Source organism: Garra rufa, chromosome 7, assembly GCF_049309525.1.
Source record: "Garra rufa chromosome 7, GarRuf1.0, whole genome shotgun sequence".
NCBI classification, from domain to species: domain Eukaryota; kingdom Metazoa; phylum Chordata; class Actinopteri; order Cypriniformes; family Cyprinidae; genus Garra; species Garra rufa.
Window position 1 is genome coordinate 19,375,924 of NC_133367.1, and position 19,550 is coordinate 19,395,473.

The 19,550-nt window shown below is 35.5% G+C and overlaps 1 protein-coding gene across 1 annotated transcript in view; it reads right to left on the reverse strand.

The window, feature by feature from the left end:
- Window positions 1-17,997: 17,997 nt before the first annotated feature.
- The window catches only part of use1 (unconventional SNARE in the ER 1 homolog (S. cerevisiae)), a 4,627-nt gene continuing 3,074 nt past the window's right edge, over window positions 17,998-19,550 (reverse strand). Inside the window, exon 8 of the mRNA XM_073844679.1 lies at window positions 17,998-19,120. Within this exon, the coding sequence (XP_073700780.1) occupies window positions 18,938-19,120 (183 nt within the window). The 3' untranslated portion in view covers window positions 17,998-18,937. The remainder of the gene's footprint in view (window positions 19,121-19,550) is intronic.

Consider the following 19,550-nt stretch of genomic DNA (forward strand, 5'->3'; position numbering starts at 1 on the left):
GAGAGTAAAGAGCTACGCTTCCACACGAGATCACGAGAGCAACAAAGACTTGGACGGCATCCTGCTAGAGCGTGATCTAATTCTTCATCTACAGCGACGTCTCCTAATGCGATCAGGCTCAAGGCAACGAGATTCCAAGCTGAGAACAGAGCAGAACGTAATACGACAGTTCATTTCATGTAAAATTACTTGACGGGATCTGAGTTCGACTCTTGCGAAGCCTTTAAGCGTTTAAAGTCTTGATCAAACGAAAACAAATCAAGCCAAACACTCTCAATTAGCTTTCACTCCTAAACCACTTGCTAAACAGCTCCAAAACCAAAGATGTTATTTGAAGGCAAAAGAGCTGCCATGTTTCTGAGCAAAGGAATTTAACAAAAAATGTCTTTTAAAGCATAAAGTGCACCGATGAATCATTTACAGTAAGTCCATAAACTTTTATTAGAAAGCAAACATGCTCAGTTCTATAATTTCATAAAGTCTGCATTTATCAACAGGGTTAAAGTACTTGAATTTGACTTTTTTGAAATGTAAGGCATGGAAAACCTTTGGAAATATCAATAATCCTTGAAGAGGTACTTGCAAAGTGCTTGAATTAATGAAAGACAATTTTTTTAAATAAGCTTGTTTCTTGTATACTTTGCAATACTTTAGTAGTAATACTTTGCATGTGGTTCACTTTTTGTATCATTTGAAAGAATACATTGTTTGATAAATAAGATCTAAGTTTGAAGTCCTTGAAAATCAAAAAGCAGTGCTTGAAAGGTCCTTGAAAGTCCTAGAATTTCATCTTACAGTATCAAATACAAGCTTCTTAAAGAGATAGTTCAACCAAAAATGAAAATTATCCCATGATTTACTCACTCTCAAGCCATCCTAGGTCTTTATGACTTTCTTTTTTCAGACGAATACAGTCGGAGTTATATAAAAAAAAATGTCCTGGCTCTTCCAAGCTTTAATATGGCAGTGAATGGCTGTTGAATTCCAATAAAGTGCATCCATCCATCCATCATAAAAAAAAGTGCTCCACACTGCTCCAAGGGTTTAATAAAGACCTTCTAAAGTAAAGTGATGAATTTGTGTAAGAAAAATATCCATATTTAAAACTTTATAAATCGTAATCTCTAGCTTTCACTAACAGTCATACTTGTTGACTCCCATTCAATATAAGCCAAGAAAAGCCAACAAAACTTGGTTCTCACAAGACTAGCATACTATGACTAGCAAATATGGATATTTCTCTTACACAAACACATTTACTCACCCCGGCCCTAAGAGCCATGTGGAGCACTTTTTATGATGGATGGATGCACTTTATTAGACTTCAAAATTTCAACACCCATTCACTGCCATTATAAAGCTTGAAAGAGCCAGGACATTTTTTAATATAACACTGATTGTGTTTGTCTGAAAGAAGGTGGTCATATACACCTAGGATGCTAAACTTTTCCAAATCTGAGTGAAGAAACCAACTCATCCACATCTTGAACAGCCTGAGGGTGAGTTAGCCAATTTCATTTTGGTGAACTATTCTTTTAAAGCTCGTTTTCACTCAGTGCCTCAGAATGGTTTCCTCCAGAGCTATCTGATAGTATTTACTTGCAGTGAGCGAGGCAAGAAAATCCTAATTTCATTTACCCACAAAGTAAAACAAATTAATGTCACCCCCTTAACCTTGCTGAAAGGTTTATTGACAAAATAAAGATGAGTATCGCTCACATTTACAGCTCTGTAATTGAGGGAACAGCCGCGCGTTTCACCACACGCATCAAGAAAAAGCAGCCTGTCTTCGCCTATTAAATTATTTTATACAATACTTCCTCTAAAAACAGCACTAACCACTTTAGAAAAACAAAGGGTCCTGCAGTTCAACCATCAAAATACATCATTTCGCTTTCCTATTTAACCCAGTTATATTTCAGTTCCCGTGGTTAAAAGACAACATGAAATTAATATTGACTTTCATTTCCTAAAGGAACAGTTCACTAAAAAGAAGAGATCAAAGATGTAGATGATTTCGTTTCTTCATCAGATTTGGAGAAATTTACCATCACATCACCCAGTGAATGGGTGCCATCAATAAACATTCGATTTCTCCCTTAGGATCTGCTTAATAACTGCGGTCAAAACAACCCATTTTCATCCATGTGACAGTTCTCAAAATACATGTAAGCCATCAGGTAGCGTAACCGAGCTGCCAACATTCTCCAAAGCCCACAAACGCTGGAGACAAGCTGTCTTTCCACCCTCTCATATGTGCTGAAAGGGCCCCAACTCAACGCTTACTGATCCCCGCATTACTAGCATGGTTTGACAGAGACATTATGGCATGAGATCACTGACAGATAAAGCCGGATGGGTACAAACAGCAACCCCGGCTCATCAGAGCAGATTTTTCAGGCATGTTGTAAGAGGCATCGACCTCATTTGTGGCCCACAACCCAACATGGAGAACGCTGTCGATAAAAGAAACAAGCCGCCATGAAGCTTTAGTCAATGAATATTGAGTAGAGGCGGGACTATGTCAAGACTAAAGAAGTCAACAGGTCAGTCGAACACGTCAATGTGGAAATAACGGCCCCTGAGAGGTTGCTCAGCTCATGCTTTGGATGGATGTAGAGTTAAAATGGTTTAATCTACATCATAAAACCTTCATTTTCATCGATATCCCAGCAATTTAAATAAGCAATTTCAATCAGGTTGTTGCTCATATTTCGTAAAATAAAAAATCTTAAGATCTTGAGAAAATGAAAGAAAGTGATTAAAAGCTTTAACACCAACACAAAATAACATTTCTATTTATTAGAAGCAATGGCATGCACTGCAAATTTGTAATCTCTATAGCTTTAAATTCTCAAGCTGTTTAAAGCAGGATTGATTCTGATTGGCTGTCACTGTTTTATCGTGTTAGAGATATCGACCTTCGTGTGAACTTTGTGTGTTGCTTTTCGCAATTAAAAAAAAAAAAAAAGCAATTAACTGTTGGTTTGCCTTTTTTTAATTAAAAGTAAACAGTAATTTATAAAACCTAAAGTTTACAAACAAAACAGCGATTGCTACTTTGCACTGTTCTTTTAAATTTTTTAAAAACGTAACTTTGTTACTATTGTAACTATCATTATAGTTAGCGTTCTTTGCGTGAACTTTTTTCGCAATGTGAAAAAAGTGTTTTGCTTTATTTTTCGCAATGTTTTTAAAAATTAGGTGTTGCTTTGCAAGCTTTTTAAAGAAACAGCAATTTCTAAAACATACAAAGTTTCTAAACAAACAGCGATTGTTGCTTTGCACTTTTCTTTTAAATCTGAAACAACTTTTTAAAAACATCTCTTTATAGTTATCGTTCTTCGTGTGAACGTGTTTTTTCACATTTTTCAAAAAGAAAAAAGCAAATAGGTGTTGCTTTGCAATTTTTTTTAAATAAACAACAATTTCTAAACCTAACAATGCTAAGTTTACAAACAAACAGCGATTGTTACTTTGCACTGTTCTTTTGGATTTAGAACATTTTTTTTTTTAAACATCTCTTTATAGTTATAGTTATCGTTCTTTGTGTGAACTTCATGTTTTATTTTTTACAATTTTTTTAAAAAGAAAAAAGTGATTAGGTGTTGCTTTGCCATTTCTTTTTAAATAAACAGCAATTTCTAACCTAACAAAGCAAAGTTTATAAATAAAACAGCGATTATTTCTTTGCACGGTTTCTTTTGCAAAAATGTTTTGCAAGTTCTCAAGCTCTATAAAGTAGGTTGGATTCTGATTGGCTGTCATTGTTTTCATCATTCATCAGCTAGAAAACATTGTTCTGAAAGTGATTACAATAATATTGTTTCACTGTCATTATTCTTAATTCTTATATTCTTAATGTTATTAAATTTAGAACAATTTTTTGAAACCATATCTTTATCGTTATAGTTATCGTGCTTTGTGTAAACTTAGTGTGTTGCATTAGGTTTTTTTTTTTTTTTTTACAAAAAAGCAATTGAGTGTTGTTTTGCCTTTTGTTCTTCAAAAAATGAAAAGTAAATAGTAATTTAAAACACGTACAAAAGCTTACAAACAAAACAGCAATTGTTACTTGAAACTGTTCTTTTAAATTTAGAACAATTTTTTTTAAAAACGTAACTTAGTTACTATCTTTGTGTGAGCTTTGTGTTTTATTTTTTGCAATGTTTTTAGAAGAAAAAAGCAGTTAGGTGTTGCTTTGCAAGCTTTTTTTAAATAAACAGCAATTTCTAAAACATACAAAGCAAAGTTTACAAACAAACAGCGAGTGTTTCTTTGCACTGTTCTTTTAGATTTATAACAATTAAAAAATGTTTCTCCATAGTTAGTTATCATTCTTTGTACGAACTTCGCATTTTATTTTTATAATTTATAATTTTTTTAATATTTTTTTTTTTAAAGAAAAAAGCAAATAGGTGTTGCTTTGCCATTTTTAAAAACAATAAACAGCAATTTCTAAACCTAGCAAAACAAAGTTTACAAAAAGTGATTGTTACTTTGCACTGTTCTTTTAGATTTAGAACAATTTTTAAAAATGGTCTCTTTATAGTTATCGTTCTTCGTATGAGCTTCGCGTTTTATTTTGCCTATTTTTTTAAAGAAAAAAAGCAATTAGGTGTTGCTTTGCCATTTTTAAAAACAATAAACAGCAATTTCTAAACCTAGCAAAACAAAGTTTACAAAAAGTGATTGTTACTTTGCACTGTTCTTTTAGATTTAGAACAATTTTTAAAAAACGTCTCTTTATAGTTATCGTTCTTCGTATGAGCTTCGCGTTTTATTTTGCCTATTTTTTTAAAGAAAAAAGCAATTAGGTGTTGCTTTGCCATTTTTAAAAATAATAAACAGCAATTTCTAAACCTAGCAAAACAAAGTTTACAAACAAAAAGCGATTTGCTTTGCACTGTTCTTTTAGATTTAGAACAATTTTTTTTAAACGTATCTCAATAGTTATAGTTATCGTTCTTCGTGTGAAATTTGTTTAGTTTTTTATGCATTTAAAAAAAAAGCAGTCAGGTGTTGTTTTGCAAGTTTTTTTTAATAAACAGCAATTTCTAAAACATACAAAGCAAACTTTCTAAACAAACAGCGATTGTTACTTTGCACTGTTCTTTTAAATTTGAAACAATTTTTTTTAAATGTCTCTTTATAGTTATCATTCTTCATGTGAACAGTTTTATTTTTCAAATTTTTTCAAAAAGAAAAAAGCAAATAGGTGTTGCTTTACAAGTTTTTTTTTTAAATAAACAGCAATTTCTAAACCTAACAAAGCAAGTTTACAAACAAACAGTGATTGTTACTTTGCACTGTTCTTTTATATATATATATATATTTTTTAAACGTAACTTCATTACTATCATTATCATTCTTTGTGTGAACTTTGTTTTATTTTTCGCAATGTTTTCAAAAGAGAAAAAAGCAGTTAGGTGTTGCTTTGCAAGTTTTTTTTTTAAATAAAAAGCAATTTCTAAAACATACAAAGCAAAGTTTACAAACAAAACAGCGATTGTTACACTGCATCGTTTCTTTTGTCAAAATGTTTCACAAGTTCTCAAGATCTATAAAGCAGGATGGATTCTACTGGCCGATGTTTCATGTGTTTTTATCAATCATCAGAGAAAATGAAACTGAAAGTGATTCCAATGATATTGTTTCTCTGTTGTTATTGCTCCAGTTGTTCTGTTAAATTTAGAGCTAAATTTTAAAACTGTATCCTTAGCATTATAGTTATTGACCTTCAGGTGAACTTCATGTTGCTTTTTGCAATTATTTATAAGATATATATATATATAGCTATTTTGTTTATATTCAATGATTTTCCATTACACATTTAAAATAAACTAATTTAAAATTAAAATAAAGAACGCATTTTATGCATGTATTTGGAATTTCAAAGTTCTTACATGTCAATTTGAAAAATACGTTTTTCTTTAGTTTCTTAAACATCTCTGGCCTTGCGAAAAGTTTCTTTTCATAATCGGTCATCAAAACCTAACTTTCTGCATCTGAAATTACATTTCCACTAACAATCCAAAGGAAAAAATAGTCCAGACTCTAAATTATAATTGGATGAGCCACATTCAAAGTCACTGTAAAATTACTTTTGACATTTTTAATAAATACACACATTTTAATAACCAATTAAAAAAAATGGAAACCTTTTATGTGTGCATTTAATGTTTTTTCCCTTGTACGTGAACGTATGACAAATCAAGTTTTGAAATAGGAACCTCCGAGAAAATGGCCACACACCATTGAACAGAAGCCTGCGAAAATGCTCCAGTTTCCTTGGGAAAAGCCCACCCTGGAGATTCGGAGAGCTGAACATAGAGCTCACATGCTACATGGCAAATGTTCAGATACATGACCTGGAAGACAAGAGGTCAGCAGGCAGCAGACGCCGAAATGAGTCCCGAAACCCTCAATGGCAAGAGCACCTACAGGGTGGGCCACTTCAAAGACATTCCACACGCTTGGAATTCTGGGAGACATACCAAGGCAAACTACAGAGTGTCAGAAGATCCCAAACAGGTCCATGGAGTCAGCAAGGCCAACGGTAGAACTTAGAAGTGTAATGTTAAAACTATCCCGGCGTATTTTGACGTCCTAATACTTAACAAGCACAAACTATAGACTTAACATCAACAAAAGATTTAGAATGTCAAATTTGGAACCAACCTTGGGAAAACTGTTTCAAATAGAGCGAAAAATTCCAAAATTGCTCATTTTGCCAAGTGTTTTTTTTTTACATACAAAACAAACAAACCGCATTAACATTTATCAAGTTTCCACCTGCAAACACTTCATGTTTTCCCAATCTCCAGCTCAAATGGCTCTCTGGGATGCAACGGTTACCTATAATAAGGAAGATCTAATTATCTCCACACCATTATTTATAACACCGTGTTACTATTGCAGGCATCGGTCCAGCGCTTTCTTGAGACAGCAGCTCTAAAAAACATTAACAGGTCACTATTCTAAGTGTGCCCATAAAAGTGCCTATCCTAAATTTAAAATGATGTTCAGAAATGGAAAAGCTGAAGGGGTTTAGATACAGTAGCTATAAATTTCAGACTAATAAAGGATGCAAACGCGTGAGAGCTTCTCCATTTAACACTTGGATGAATAAAACTTTGCATAATAAAAATGCAATTTAGCACAAAGCTGGTAACACTAAAATATTACTTCTACAGTCACGTATACGTGACCCTGGACTACAAAACCAGTCATAAGTTGCACGGATATATTACATTAAATGGGTCAAAATTATCGTTTTTTTCTTTTATGCCAAAAATCATTAGGATATTAGGTAAAGATCGTGTTCCATGAAAAATCTTGTTCCTACCATAGATACATCAAAACTTAATTTAATTAGTAATATGCATTACTAAGAACTTCATTTGGACAACTTTAAAGGTGATTTTCTCAATGTTTTGATTTTTTTTTTTTTTTTTTTTGCACCCTTAGATTTTCAAATAGTTGTATGTCAGTATAATATTGTCCTATCCTAACAAACCATACATCAAAGGAATACACATATATATAAAATATGAATAAATATAAAAGTAATGACAGGTATATGATCTACAAATGCCATCGTTAAAGCATGAACGATTTACAACTAACAAGAACTAATACGAATATGTAATATTTTAAAGCATATTGATATAAATAGCATTATATCATGTTTGATGACATAATAGGAAAGAGTAATTCATATGAATTATCATCGCTACACAGAATTAAACGCTATTATAAATGTTCCACAAACACCGTTTTCCCCCTTCGCATTTGGGAATTTCACAAATATCATCACACCGAAGTCGACCTGGATACACCGACAGAAAGAGCCCCAATGTAGGCTAATCTCGCACTTATGGGATCTGGGAATCTTCTTAGGGCCTCTACTTGTTTACACGCTTCCAAGTCGAACGTGAAGAACGTGCGTGTGCGCCTCCGCGACTGGAATCCAACCGTGCGCGCGCTCGCGAATCCCGCCGAGTCCAGTCACGAGCGCTAATCTGGCCTTCGGGTTGACGCGCAGAACGCCAGGCCTAAGGAGCGGCCCATTTTGAGAGGAAGCGGAGGGGGGGGGACGGACGACATCTAAAAAACAAACGTTTATCTACAAAAACAATAACATCTACTTGCGTAGATTGCCTAATGACGGCTTTAACGAATTATACGACAAATAAAAATAGATTAGAATAAAACATTCTCAACACAAAAGATATTTTAAAACATTTATATATGTGGGACATCCCTCGTCGACACATGTCGGAGCAGCCCGAAGTCTACATGGAGTGAATTCCACAAGTCCCCTCAGTTGTAAACTGTAATAGTACGCTTACATAGTACAAAAACACATTACTATTTTGTTTATTAAAACGTAAGAGAGAGTGTCATGACTTACTTTCTCCATTTAGCGATCCGCAGAGGCACACGATGTAGGCGAAAGTGACCAAAACAACCACAGATGTGTCCAGCCGCATTATGCCTGGCGACACGTTTTAGTTTTCTCGAAAAATTAAATCCACTTCTGGTGTGTCCAAAAAACGTTTGTAGAGGAATAAAAGAAAATACAACCTTAGTTAGTTTATATCCAGGACAAAAAAAAAAAAACAGTCAAATAAGACCCCCCAAGAAGGGGACCCAGGGGTCCAGCGTGCTTCACTTAAAGATAATGTTGAATTTAAAGTAGTTGTTGCCTACACAGCATGAGCGAAATTAGCATTAAATAACATGATCTTGCACCCTGGTGAAAAATAAATGGATAAAAATCATTTTGAGCGATTTTTCGGACTCATCTTTGCTTTCAGTAGATCAAGCATGAAAGACGTCCATGCATTTCTTCCATGGAATCAATCCCACACTTCTAGGAATGAGGTACCCTTAAGGGTACAGTACATTGCAACTTTTTCATACCCTTGTTTTGGCTTGAAAATGTGTGGGATATTAATAATAGTAGTAGTAATAATGTGGTACCCCTGGTTGCTTTAAAAACAAAAACAAAAATATTCCAAATGTTCACAGAAACAATCCTGATTTGATCGTCTCTGAGGGAAGAAGTTAAAAAAAATAAGCGTTATTCCACAGGTCGTTTCATGCACTGCCAAATGTTCCTATCAGGAAAAAAATGGACATCTCCTCATCTCCATATACACATGCATACACAAAAAGAAAATTATTTTTTGCTATTCTACCATCAGGCAAATCCACCATCCCATATAAAGCATCCACACACGTTTGTCAGTTTCAACGCGTTCGGAGCCCAATAAAAAAGCTGGATATTCCCCCAAAGCCTTTGCTTCCAGCACAATGCTCCCGAAGTGTGTGAGCGTACGCGCGTCACGGCCGCGTTGCGTTTTAATCTTCCACGTTAATCAACAGAGCAGCGTCCAACGCGTGTCCGGCCTGCCCATAAAACCACTCAATTCCGTCCACAAGACCCCGGTGTGCGGTTTCGATGAACTCATTGGCGTGGGAATGGGCTGAAAGTGGGAAAAAAACTTCTCTCGTGTTGTCGGCGGTATGGTTTTCCCCCTCTCGACTCTCCCTGTGTACCTCCACCAGTAAACAAGTACTGCCAGTCAGCTGGGGTAGAGCAGCGGCCGAGCCCAAAACACGGAGCGGAGCGCGGCGGCCGGAATGGAGCCAGGCGTGGAGACAGTAACGCCCACATAAAGAGAAAGCAGGAGCCATGAATTAAAGATATCGACGCCTTTCTTTTGTATTTAAGGGTTAACGTTAAAACAGAGGATTTGGGGTTTGGAATGTGAATCTATGCAATCATTTACATTTAAAACTATAAATTGTAATTCATTGTAAATATTTAGCATTTTTGAATTATATAGATTTAATTATGCATTTAAATATATGTATTTATTGTTAGAACCTTTTAGATTTTTTGGTTGATATTATATGATGTTATGTTATGTTATGTTATGTTATGTTATGTTATGTTATGTTATGTTATGTTATGTTATGTTATATTTCAGGCTTAATATTAAAACCTGTTAAATTTGAATAGAATTTTTGGTGGTGAATTTTAATTTTACAAAATTCTATACTTAAATTAATTGTAATTATTTAGCATTTTTAATTATATACATGTAATTAAACATTAAAATGCATGCATTTAATATTATTATATTTAATTGTATTTAATTTTATTTTATTTAGGCTTATTAGTAATGTGTGCTTGCGACCTGAAACCATGCAGTATTTTACATTTTACAAGATTATATACTTTAATTGTAATTATTTAGCATTTTTAATTTAATTTAATTTAATTTAATTTAATTATTTAATATGAATTTAATTATAATTTGTAAATGTGTCTAATATTAGTTGATAAATGATATGGACAACTTTTTAATTATTTTTTTAAACAGTATATTATATTATATTATATTATATTAATTATATTATATTATATTATATTAGGCGTATATTATATTATATTATATTATATTATATTATATTATATTATATTTAAGGCTTAATATTAATGTGTGTTTGCGATCTAAAACCATGCAGTATTTTACATTTTACAAGATTATATACTTTAATTGTAATTATTTAGCATTTTTAACTTAATTTAATTTATTTTTTTAATATGAATTTAAATGTGTCTAATATTAGTTGATAAATTATATGGACAACTTTTAAATTATTTTTTAAACAGTATATTATATTATATTATATTATATTATATACATTACATTACATTACATTACATTACATTACATTATATTATATTATATTATATTATATTATATTATATTATATGTATGGAATCTGTATGGAATCTGAAACCATGCAATATTTTACATTTTACAAAATAATATACTTTAAATAACTGTCATTATTTAGCATTTTAATTTTATAAAATAAATCGAAATAAATGTATCTAATATTAATAGATAAATTATATGGATAACTTTTTTGTTTGTTTGTTTGTTTGTTTGTTTGTTTGTTTGTTTGTTTGTTTGTTTGTTTAAATAGTGTATTATATTTAATGCTTAATATTAAATCGGAGTGTATGGAATCTGAAACCATGCAATATTTTACATTTTTCAAAATTATATACTTTAAATAATTGTAGATATTTAGCATTTTAATTCTATAAATTTAATTATAAATCAAAATAAATTTATCTAGTTGATAAATGCTATGGACAACTGTTTTTATTGTTTCTTTAATGGTATTATATTATATTATTATATTAATTGCAAATATTTTGCATTTTTCATTTATATGAATGTAATTCTAAATCAAAATAAATTTATCTAATAGTTGATTAATGCTATGGACAACTGTGTTTTATTGTTTGTTTAATGGTATTATATTATATATTGTAATATATTATATTATATTATATTATATTATATTATTATAAACCCGCAAATTTTTTTAGGCTTGTTTGTGACTTGTTTGGACAACAATTAATACTAACAAGTGTGCATTAAAGTCTTGCCATTGATCACTATTCAAGTCAGTGTTTCATAAAGGTGTCTATTTAAAACACAAGCGTAATGTAACTGAATCTGTGAAAGCACACAGGAACGGAACATCTCGCTTGCTTCAAAGCTATGATTAATCTATCTGTTATACAAGAGCTCATATACAGACAGTTGCAGCATCAGTAATCCACAATGATTTCTGTGATCAGATTACTGCCACCCCCCTTTATCAAACCAGCCACATACACACCTGTCAAACGCTGAACGCACACGTCATTTCCTCTGCAAAATATAAACACAAATAAATAAAATATTCTGTGACAGATACAGATGAGAAGGAAAACTGCTATTGATTTACACGACCACACCTGCGCGAGGACCTTTAAGCCGTAACTTAACGAAAGGAAACCCAAGCAAATGTCAAATGTCTATTAACAAACATTGATGAAGCAAATATTGACTTGCCATTTCATCACTAACACCCCTTTGTCAATAACGAGAGATTTTTTTTGCCAGTGGGATATTGACATTATATTAGAAGAATGAATGGTTTTGATGTCCAATAGCAACAGCGATGTTTGTTTAGACACTCCTTGTAAAGTATATATGAATATTTGCCACGTCATATTATGAGCGTTTTACACTCGTGCGTATTAAAGAGCGATATTAGTTATTAGGTATCAAGCGAGTTGTTTTTATAGAGTCTTCAGTTCGTTGAAGCGCCTTAAAGAAACAGTGCTCTCAATTCAAAGCAATCGTTTGCTGAAAATGTACTCATCCTTAGGTCATCCAAGATGTAGATGAGTTTGTTTCTTCATGGGAACAGATTTGGAGAAATTTAGCATCACTTAGTCACCAATGGATCCATTACAGTGAATGGGTGCCGTCAGAATGAGAGCCCAAACAGCTGATAAAAACATTGCAATAATCCACAAGTAACCCAAACGACTCCAGTCCGTCGATGAATGTCTTGTGAAGCAAAAGGCTGTGTGTTTATATGAAACAAATCCATCATTAACCTTGATCGACTTTTCACTGGAGGAAGCGTTATTATGGATTATGGACCTGTATTTTAGCCAGAAGCAACTGTGTGTAGTTTAAAATGTCTTAATGATGCATTTGTTTCTCATAAACAAGTTGCTTTTCACTTCAGTAGCTATTAATTGATGGACTGGAAAGATGTGGATTACTTGTGGATTATTGTGAGTTTTTAATTCCCTTTGTCATGGATGATCCCGCTGTCCTCGTCCTCCTGCTGGAGCAGGGGGAATGCTTTCTCAAGGACCACACCACTGACGTTGTGTTCTTTGCAGGCCTAACACACTACCTGGACAGCTGCCTCTGCTCGTTCATACTAGACTGGACTAGGGAAGGGTCCTCGAGAGAGCTTAGCCACCAATATTGAGTGGGTGCTGGTGTCATGCAGATCTTCGCTGACTGTGGACGACGACACCAACCCCACTCAGGACCCAGTGCCCAGCCTACCACCACCCTGCAGTGCGGAGCAGCTGCCAAAGCTCATCGCTGACGGAGAGCCAGAGCCCAATGTACCAGCGAGGGTGAGCCAGCACTGGACCTGGAACAGCTGGATCTAACTGAGGTTTTCTCCGATGTCATCAAGTTTTCCCACCCCTCCTCCCTTTGTTATCTCCATTTATCAGCCCTGCTGCCTCAGATCTGCCTCCGCTGTCTCCTGACAGCCCGTCTGCTCACCCTCAGCCCACCGTGGGTGCGGTGGGGTCACCACAAGTCTGCCAGGATCCCTCGTCTTCGCCTCCAGCCTCAGAGTCCCGGACTCCACCTCAGCACTCTGACCCTGCGGCTCCACCCTGGCTCTCAGCTACCTCGTCTCCACCATCGCCCTTTGACCCAACATCTACACTGGACTCCCTCGTTCCTCCAGCTCCACCTTGGTCATCATTGTCTTGCCATCGCCTCAGGACTCCACTCTAGGCTGCGCCTTATTTCTCCATCCCACCGGCTCTGTTGTGGTCCGTTGTGCTCCTCCCTCACTCCGGCTCCACCTCAGTCCTCTGTCGCTCCGGCTCCGCTGCGGACCTCCGGATCTCTGCCTCGGTTTCCAGAGCCTTGAGCTCCGCCTTGGCCCTCCGGATCCTCGGTGTACCTAACTCGCATTACTTGTATTGCATTACCCCCAACACTGGTAATTATTTAGACATGACAAATAATTAAAAAAAAAACACTACACAACACAACTAAAGTGAAAAACTGCATGTTTTAACAGCAAATCTTTACTTCAAGTGAAAATATGAGTCCTTTATCCATAATGTAGCTTTCTCCAGTCAAAAAGTCACCTTAAATTTGACTCAGGAGAAAAATCTTCACAAATCAAGCACTGTTTAAAAAACGTCTTAGTGATGCATTTATTTCTCATAAACAAGTTGCTTTTACTTCAGTAGATATTAATTGATGGACTGGAGAGGTGTGGATTTCTTGTGGATTATTGTGATGTTTTTATAAGCTGTTTGGACTCTCATTCTGATGGCACCCATTCAGATCCATTGGTAAGCAAGTGATGTGATGCTAAATTTCTCCAAATCTGTTCTGATGAAGAAACAAACTCATCAACATCTTGAATAGCCTGAGGGTGAGTAAATGTTCAGCTAATGTTCAGTTTTCGGGTGAACCATTCCTATAAGACAACCTCTGATCAGTTTGCGGTCTACGTGGGAATAATAAAGATGTTTGAACACATTTAGAAGTCGTAATGATTTTAAAAGATTAGCAAACAGCTGTTGCCAATATAGAAACACAGCTGCTGGTTTTCTGCGGCTTGATTCATGGGGAGCCGTGTATATAAATATAAACATGTTGACAGCACATGCCAACGGTTTTCGCAACTTATTTCAGTTTTCTGTGTCTGGGGTTTCTATCTATCGAACTATGAAAACTTTGACCTAAAGTCTGAAGATACACCTGGATGAGATGAGTCTGGCCTCCACAGTCTCAAAACAAGACGAGGTTATTTACCACAACACCAGAGAGGAAAGATTGAGAAACCAGGTAACCAAACAGCTTCCTGAACAACTTCCTGCGTGTTGCTCACCATTAGTGTTTACAGGAGGGCAGATCCCCCATACCACCCATCCTGGAGGACCAACGGCGTAATTATACCGGCTCCTTCTGCGAGGAGCAGCCGAGGATCAAAGCAGAAGAACGTTTCCCACACTGCTCTTCCTGCTGGGGCATGTTGCAACAACTTTGTTTTAAACAAGCCCTCTGCCCCCCACACACCAGAGTACTGTCTTTACTTATTCACCGACTTCAAAACTTAACATAAACCCGACGTAAAAATGATGTTGACTCAGTACATGACTCATACGTGAGCCGAAAATCATGTAGAGTTGCGCACAAACTTGTCTGTTTCCATTCGTTGGACATTTTTGACCTTCATTTCTTCATGTGGAACAAAACATTTGACGTTCGAAGCGACCTTGAGAAGATACAGCATGCTACATTCTCAATTCAAACATCAGTTTTGGCAGTCATGACCAAAAATGACACATTTTTTTGTGTGCTAATCAGGTAAAAACTTTTCCAGTTTACGGTTAGAGATCTCCTGAGAAAGCGGGTTTATTGTGTCTTAATCTCTGTGAACTTGAGCGGTTTCCAGGAACTTTGCAGCACCTGCTGGGTTCCCCCGGGGTTGAGCGGAGGCCCGCGGCCGGGCGGAGGTGTCGTTTCAATCCCTTCACCCTAGCTAACCTGCCACCTTCCAGCCGGATCACAGCGAACCGTGAAATTAAAACTCGCAGCTACTTTATCTGCTCGCTTTACTTCAAAGGTGGGTCGACCTGGTTTGGAAAATTAGGCCTTTGGGTCCACAGGAGTCTTGTGTCTGAGTAGCAATGATTTATGATGCATTAGAGGACTGCTAAGCTAACAGCGACAGGGGTCATAAAGAACATTATTCCAAAGTACATAAATTTCCATGTACATCAGCATTTTTTCCGAACATAAAATACTTTTGGAAAGACGTAATATTGCCTGATGAAGAGCAGTTGGGTCATTCCTACCACCATGTGAATATTTCTGATGTTAGGTTTTTAAATGTCATTTTATTTTTGTATCACAGAAAAGAAGTAGGCTATTGATTACATAAAGCAGTTGAATATTTCTACCATTAGTAGTCATGGAAAAGTTTGTTTGTTAAAGCTGGATATGTTTACACAATGCTATTTTAGCAAAGCTTACAGTTCTTGGAAAAATGTAAAAGGTGACATACGAAAATATCAAAGTATCTTTTAGTGTGCACTCGGAATTGCGTGGATGAAATTATGAAATTTGAGTTTTATCTTTCAGTTCTGAGGGGGAAAAGTCAGAATTGTGAGAAACACACAAAACAAAATCAAACTTTCTGGCAATTCTGATTTATGATGTTCCAAATAAGAATGTTCTGAATTGCCAGTTTTAAATTCAAATTTTTTTACGTTTGCATCTTGAAAGTATGTTCCATAAAAGAATGATCAACGAAGTTGATCAACGAAGTTGAGCACTCTGTGCTCTGAGTTCTGTGCATCAGGTGCAGAACCTGGCTTCAAAAAACACATGCATGAGTGCTGCCAGCATTGTTTTAAAGGTTGCAGAAGTCAAAGATCAGCTAGTCAGTGCTCAGACCATACGCCACACACTACAACAAGTCGGTTTGCATAGGCGTCGTCCCAGAAGGAAGCCTCATCTGAAGCTGGCTGCCAAGAAAGCCTACAAACAGTTTGCTGAAGACAACATGTCCAAAAGCAAGAATTACTGGAACCGTGTCCTGTGGTCTGATGAGATTATAAGATAAACAGATGGTGTCCAGTATGTGTGGTGATGCCCTTTTGACGAGTACCAAGAAAATTGTGTCTTGCCTACAGTCAAGCATGGCTAGTGGTGGTAGTATCATGGTCTGGGGCTGCATGAGTGCTGCTGGTACTGGGGAGCTGCAGTTCATTGAGAGAAACATGGATTTCATCATGTACTGTACATTCTGAAGCAGAACATGATGCCTTCCTTCCAGAAACTAGGCCGGACGGCAGATAACGATTGATAACGATCATGATAACGATTCCAAACACACCACGAAAATGACAACTGCCTTGCTGATGAAGCTGAAAGTGAAGGTGATGGGGTGGCCAAGTATGTCTCTAGACCTGAACCCTATTAAGCACCTGTGGGGCATCCTCAAGCGTAAGGTGGAGAAACACTATGTGTCTAACATCCAGCAGCTCCGTGATGTCATTATAGAGGAGTGGAAGAGGATCCCAGCAACAACCTGTGCAGCTCTGGTCAATTCCATGCCCAGGATGATTATGGCTAACACAATTTATTGACACTTTGGACAAGTTCACTTAGGGTGTTCTCACTTTTGTTGCCAGCTATTTTGACAATAATGGCTATATGTTGAGTAATTTTCAGGGGACAGTAAATCTATACTGCTATACAAGCTGCACATTGACTACTCTAAAACATTTCCAAGTTTCATTTCTATAGTATTGTCCCTTGAGAAGATATACTTAAAATGGTTGCTGAAATGTGAGGGGTGTACTCACTTTTGTGACATAATGTACATCTTGAAATTATGTTCCAAAAAAAAAAGTTCTGAATTGTGAGATTTAAATTCAAAATTCAGACTTTTCCCCAGATTTTTTTCAGAATTCTAAGTTTACATTTTAAAATTCTAAAAAAGAATGTTTTAATTGCGAGTTAAAAATTAAAAATTCTGAATTTCCCCCCTCGTAATTCTTTTTAGAAGTCTACTGCTATACAAGCTGCATATTGACTACTCTAAAACATTTCCAAGTTTCATTTCTATAGTATTGTCCCTTGAACAGATATACTAAAATGGTTGCTGAAATGTGAGGGGTGTACTCACTTTTGTGACATAATGTACATCTTTAAAATAAGTTCCAAAAAAGAATGTTCTGAATTGTGATTCATAAATTCAAAATTCTGACTTTTCCTCCCTCAGAATTCTAAGTTTACATCTTAAAATGATGTTCCAAAAAGGAATGTTCTGAATTTTAAATTAAAAATTTTGACTTTTCCCCTTCAGAACTGAAAGTATACATCTTGAAATTGTTCCAAAAATTGTTCTGAATTGTGAGTTACAAATTCCAAATTCTGACTTTTCCCACCTCAGAATTTTAAGTTTACGTCTTGAAATTATGTTCCAAAAAAGAATGTTCTGAATTGCAAGTTAAAAATTAAAAACGTATATGTTCACACCTCAGAATTTTAAGTTTACATCTTGAAATCATGTTCCTAAAAAGAATGTTCTGTACTGCAATTCTAAATTCAAAATTCCGAATTTCTCACAATTCTGATTTTTTCCCTTTGGAATTTTTAGTTTACTTCTTTAAGTTGTTTCAAAAACTTCCGAATTGTGACATATAAAAAAAGTCCTAAATATAAGATAAAAGGTCGCAATTACCTTTATTTTTTCCATTTCGTGCGATGACTCGATTCTGGCGGCGAAAATTCGCCGAACATCTTATTTGTGAAAAGAATTAAAACTAAATAGACAAAGTAGGCAGACTGCAAATTATTTTATTAAAATAACACTCCTGGATTTTCTTCACAGATAACCTTCAAACACATCTGATGGAAAATAACAACAACAACATAATCGTCTGTGTTAATGTGAATGAACGAATAAAGGAGCGAAATGTAGCACACGGACAAATGAACGATCAATGACAGGTCGCTTCAGATGAACATTAAGATCCATCAATAGAGCTGCGCAGTGAAACAAACACCTAAACCATATCTGAGCAATACTTAATAGGCTACTCTGTCCATGTGCTATATAGGGAACAAGCACAAATAGATCGTTAGCAGCTAAATATGGGCCATTTACTCTCTGGGTGGAGAAGACAGTATCCATCTGTGCTTCCGACGGGCAAAAATACTTCCTGCTGTTTGCCAGAACATTTCCTGATCGACGCGGCGAGTCTAGACAAGTCGACCGGACCTTAAAACAGCTCTGTCCGTTTTTATAGCGACCGTATTTGAGAAAGTGACTAACAGAAACTCCGACAAAGCAAAATGAAACTCTCAGTCATTTTAAGCGTCTCATAAACGCTCATGTGGGAAATGAAGACAATTCCACGAAACTTTGAACGCATCTTTAAAAAGACGCAAATGCCAGTCTCAATTTGTTTTAAGAACGTTTGTCGTCAGATTACGTTTTAAATGACTGACGAACAATTTATAGCTTTCAAATACTTCCCGTTAATTTCAACGAACATTCTAACAAATACCAGGGGATTCATTTAAAACGTTATTCACAGGGTTTCGGCGCGAATTCGCTATGACATCAACAATGGCATGCAGGTAATGTAAATATTTAAGCGGGAATGACTGAAGCTGATTGAGGCTGTCACTCATCTTTATAACTCTTGGCTAGTGTCTATGTAAACCTTTTATTATAGATAAATTAAACCTGGCTGTTCTATTGATGACTAACATCATCTGAGTCGCGGGAACAGTCTTATGAAGAGGATCATGCTGATAAACGTGAAGGAGACGACGATTAGCATCAGCCACAGGAACCAGTTGACGGATTTCTTGGCGTGCTGCTCCAGTCGCTCCGATTCCGTCTTCAGCTTCTCGAAGTTCATGTCGGCCTGACGCATAGACTGAGTGAGAGTCTGAAGAAGAGCAAGGTTTACAGTCAATTCACTGCCATGAGATTCAACATAAACACGTATTTATGTCAAAAGGTGAGTATGTCAACGGTTTAAGTTCAGTGGTGCTGTTTGATAACCTATATATATATACACATACATAGACATTTTTTGATTAAAATCAGTAATTTCTATAGTTTTGTAATCCCATGTTGCTGTAGTAGCAGCACACTTATGTTTGAAGTGTAAAACTAATATACTGCTGCCCCCAAGTGGTCACACAACAAATAAATTACTAATGTATTTTAATATACCACTCTTTTCAAGCTACTTTACATTCGTAAATACTCATTATTGTGGAGATTTTCACTCAAAAAAAAGAAATTACAATAGTGTGTTAGTATATTTTATATATATAGAAACATGAAATATTAACAACATTTTTTAATAGTAG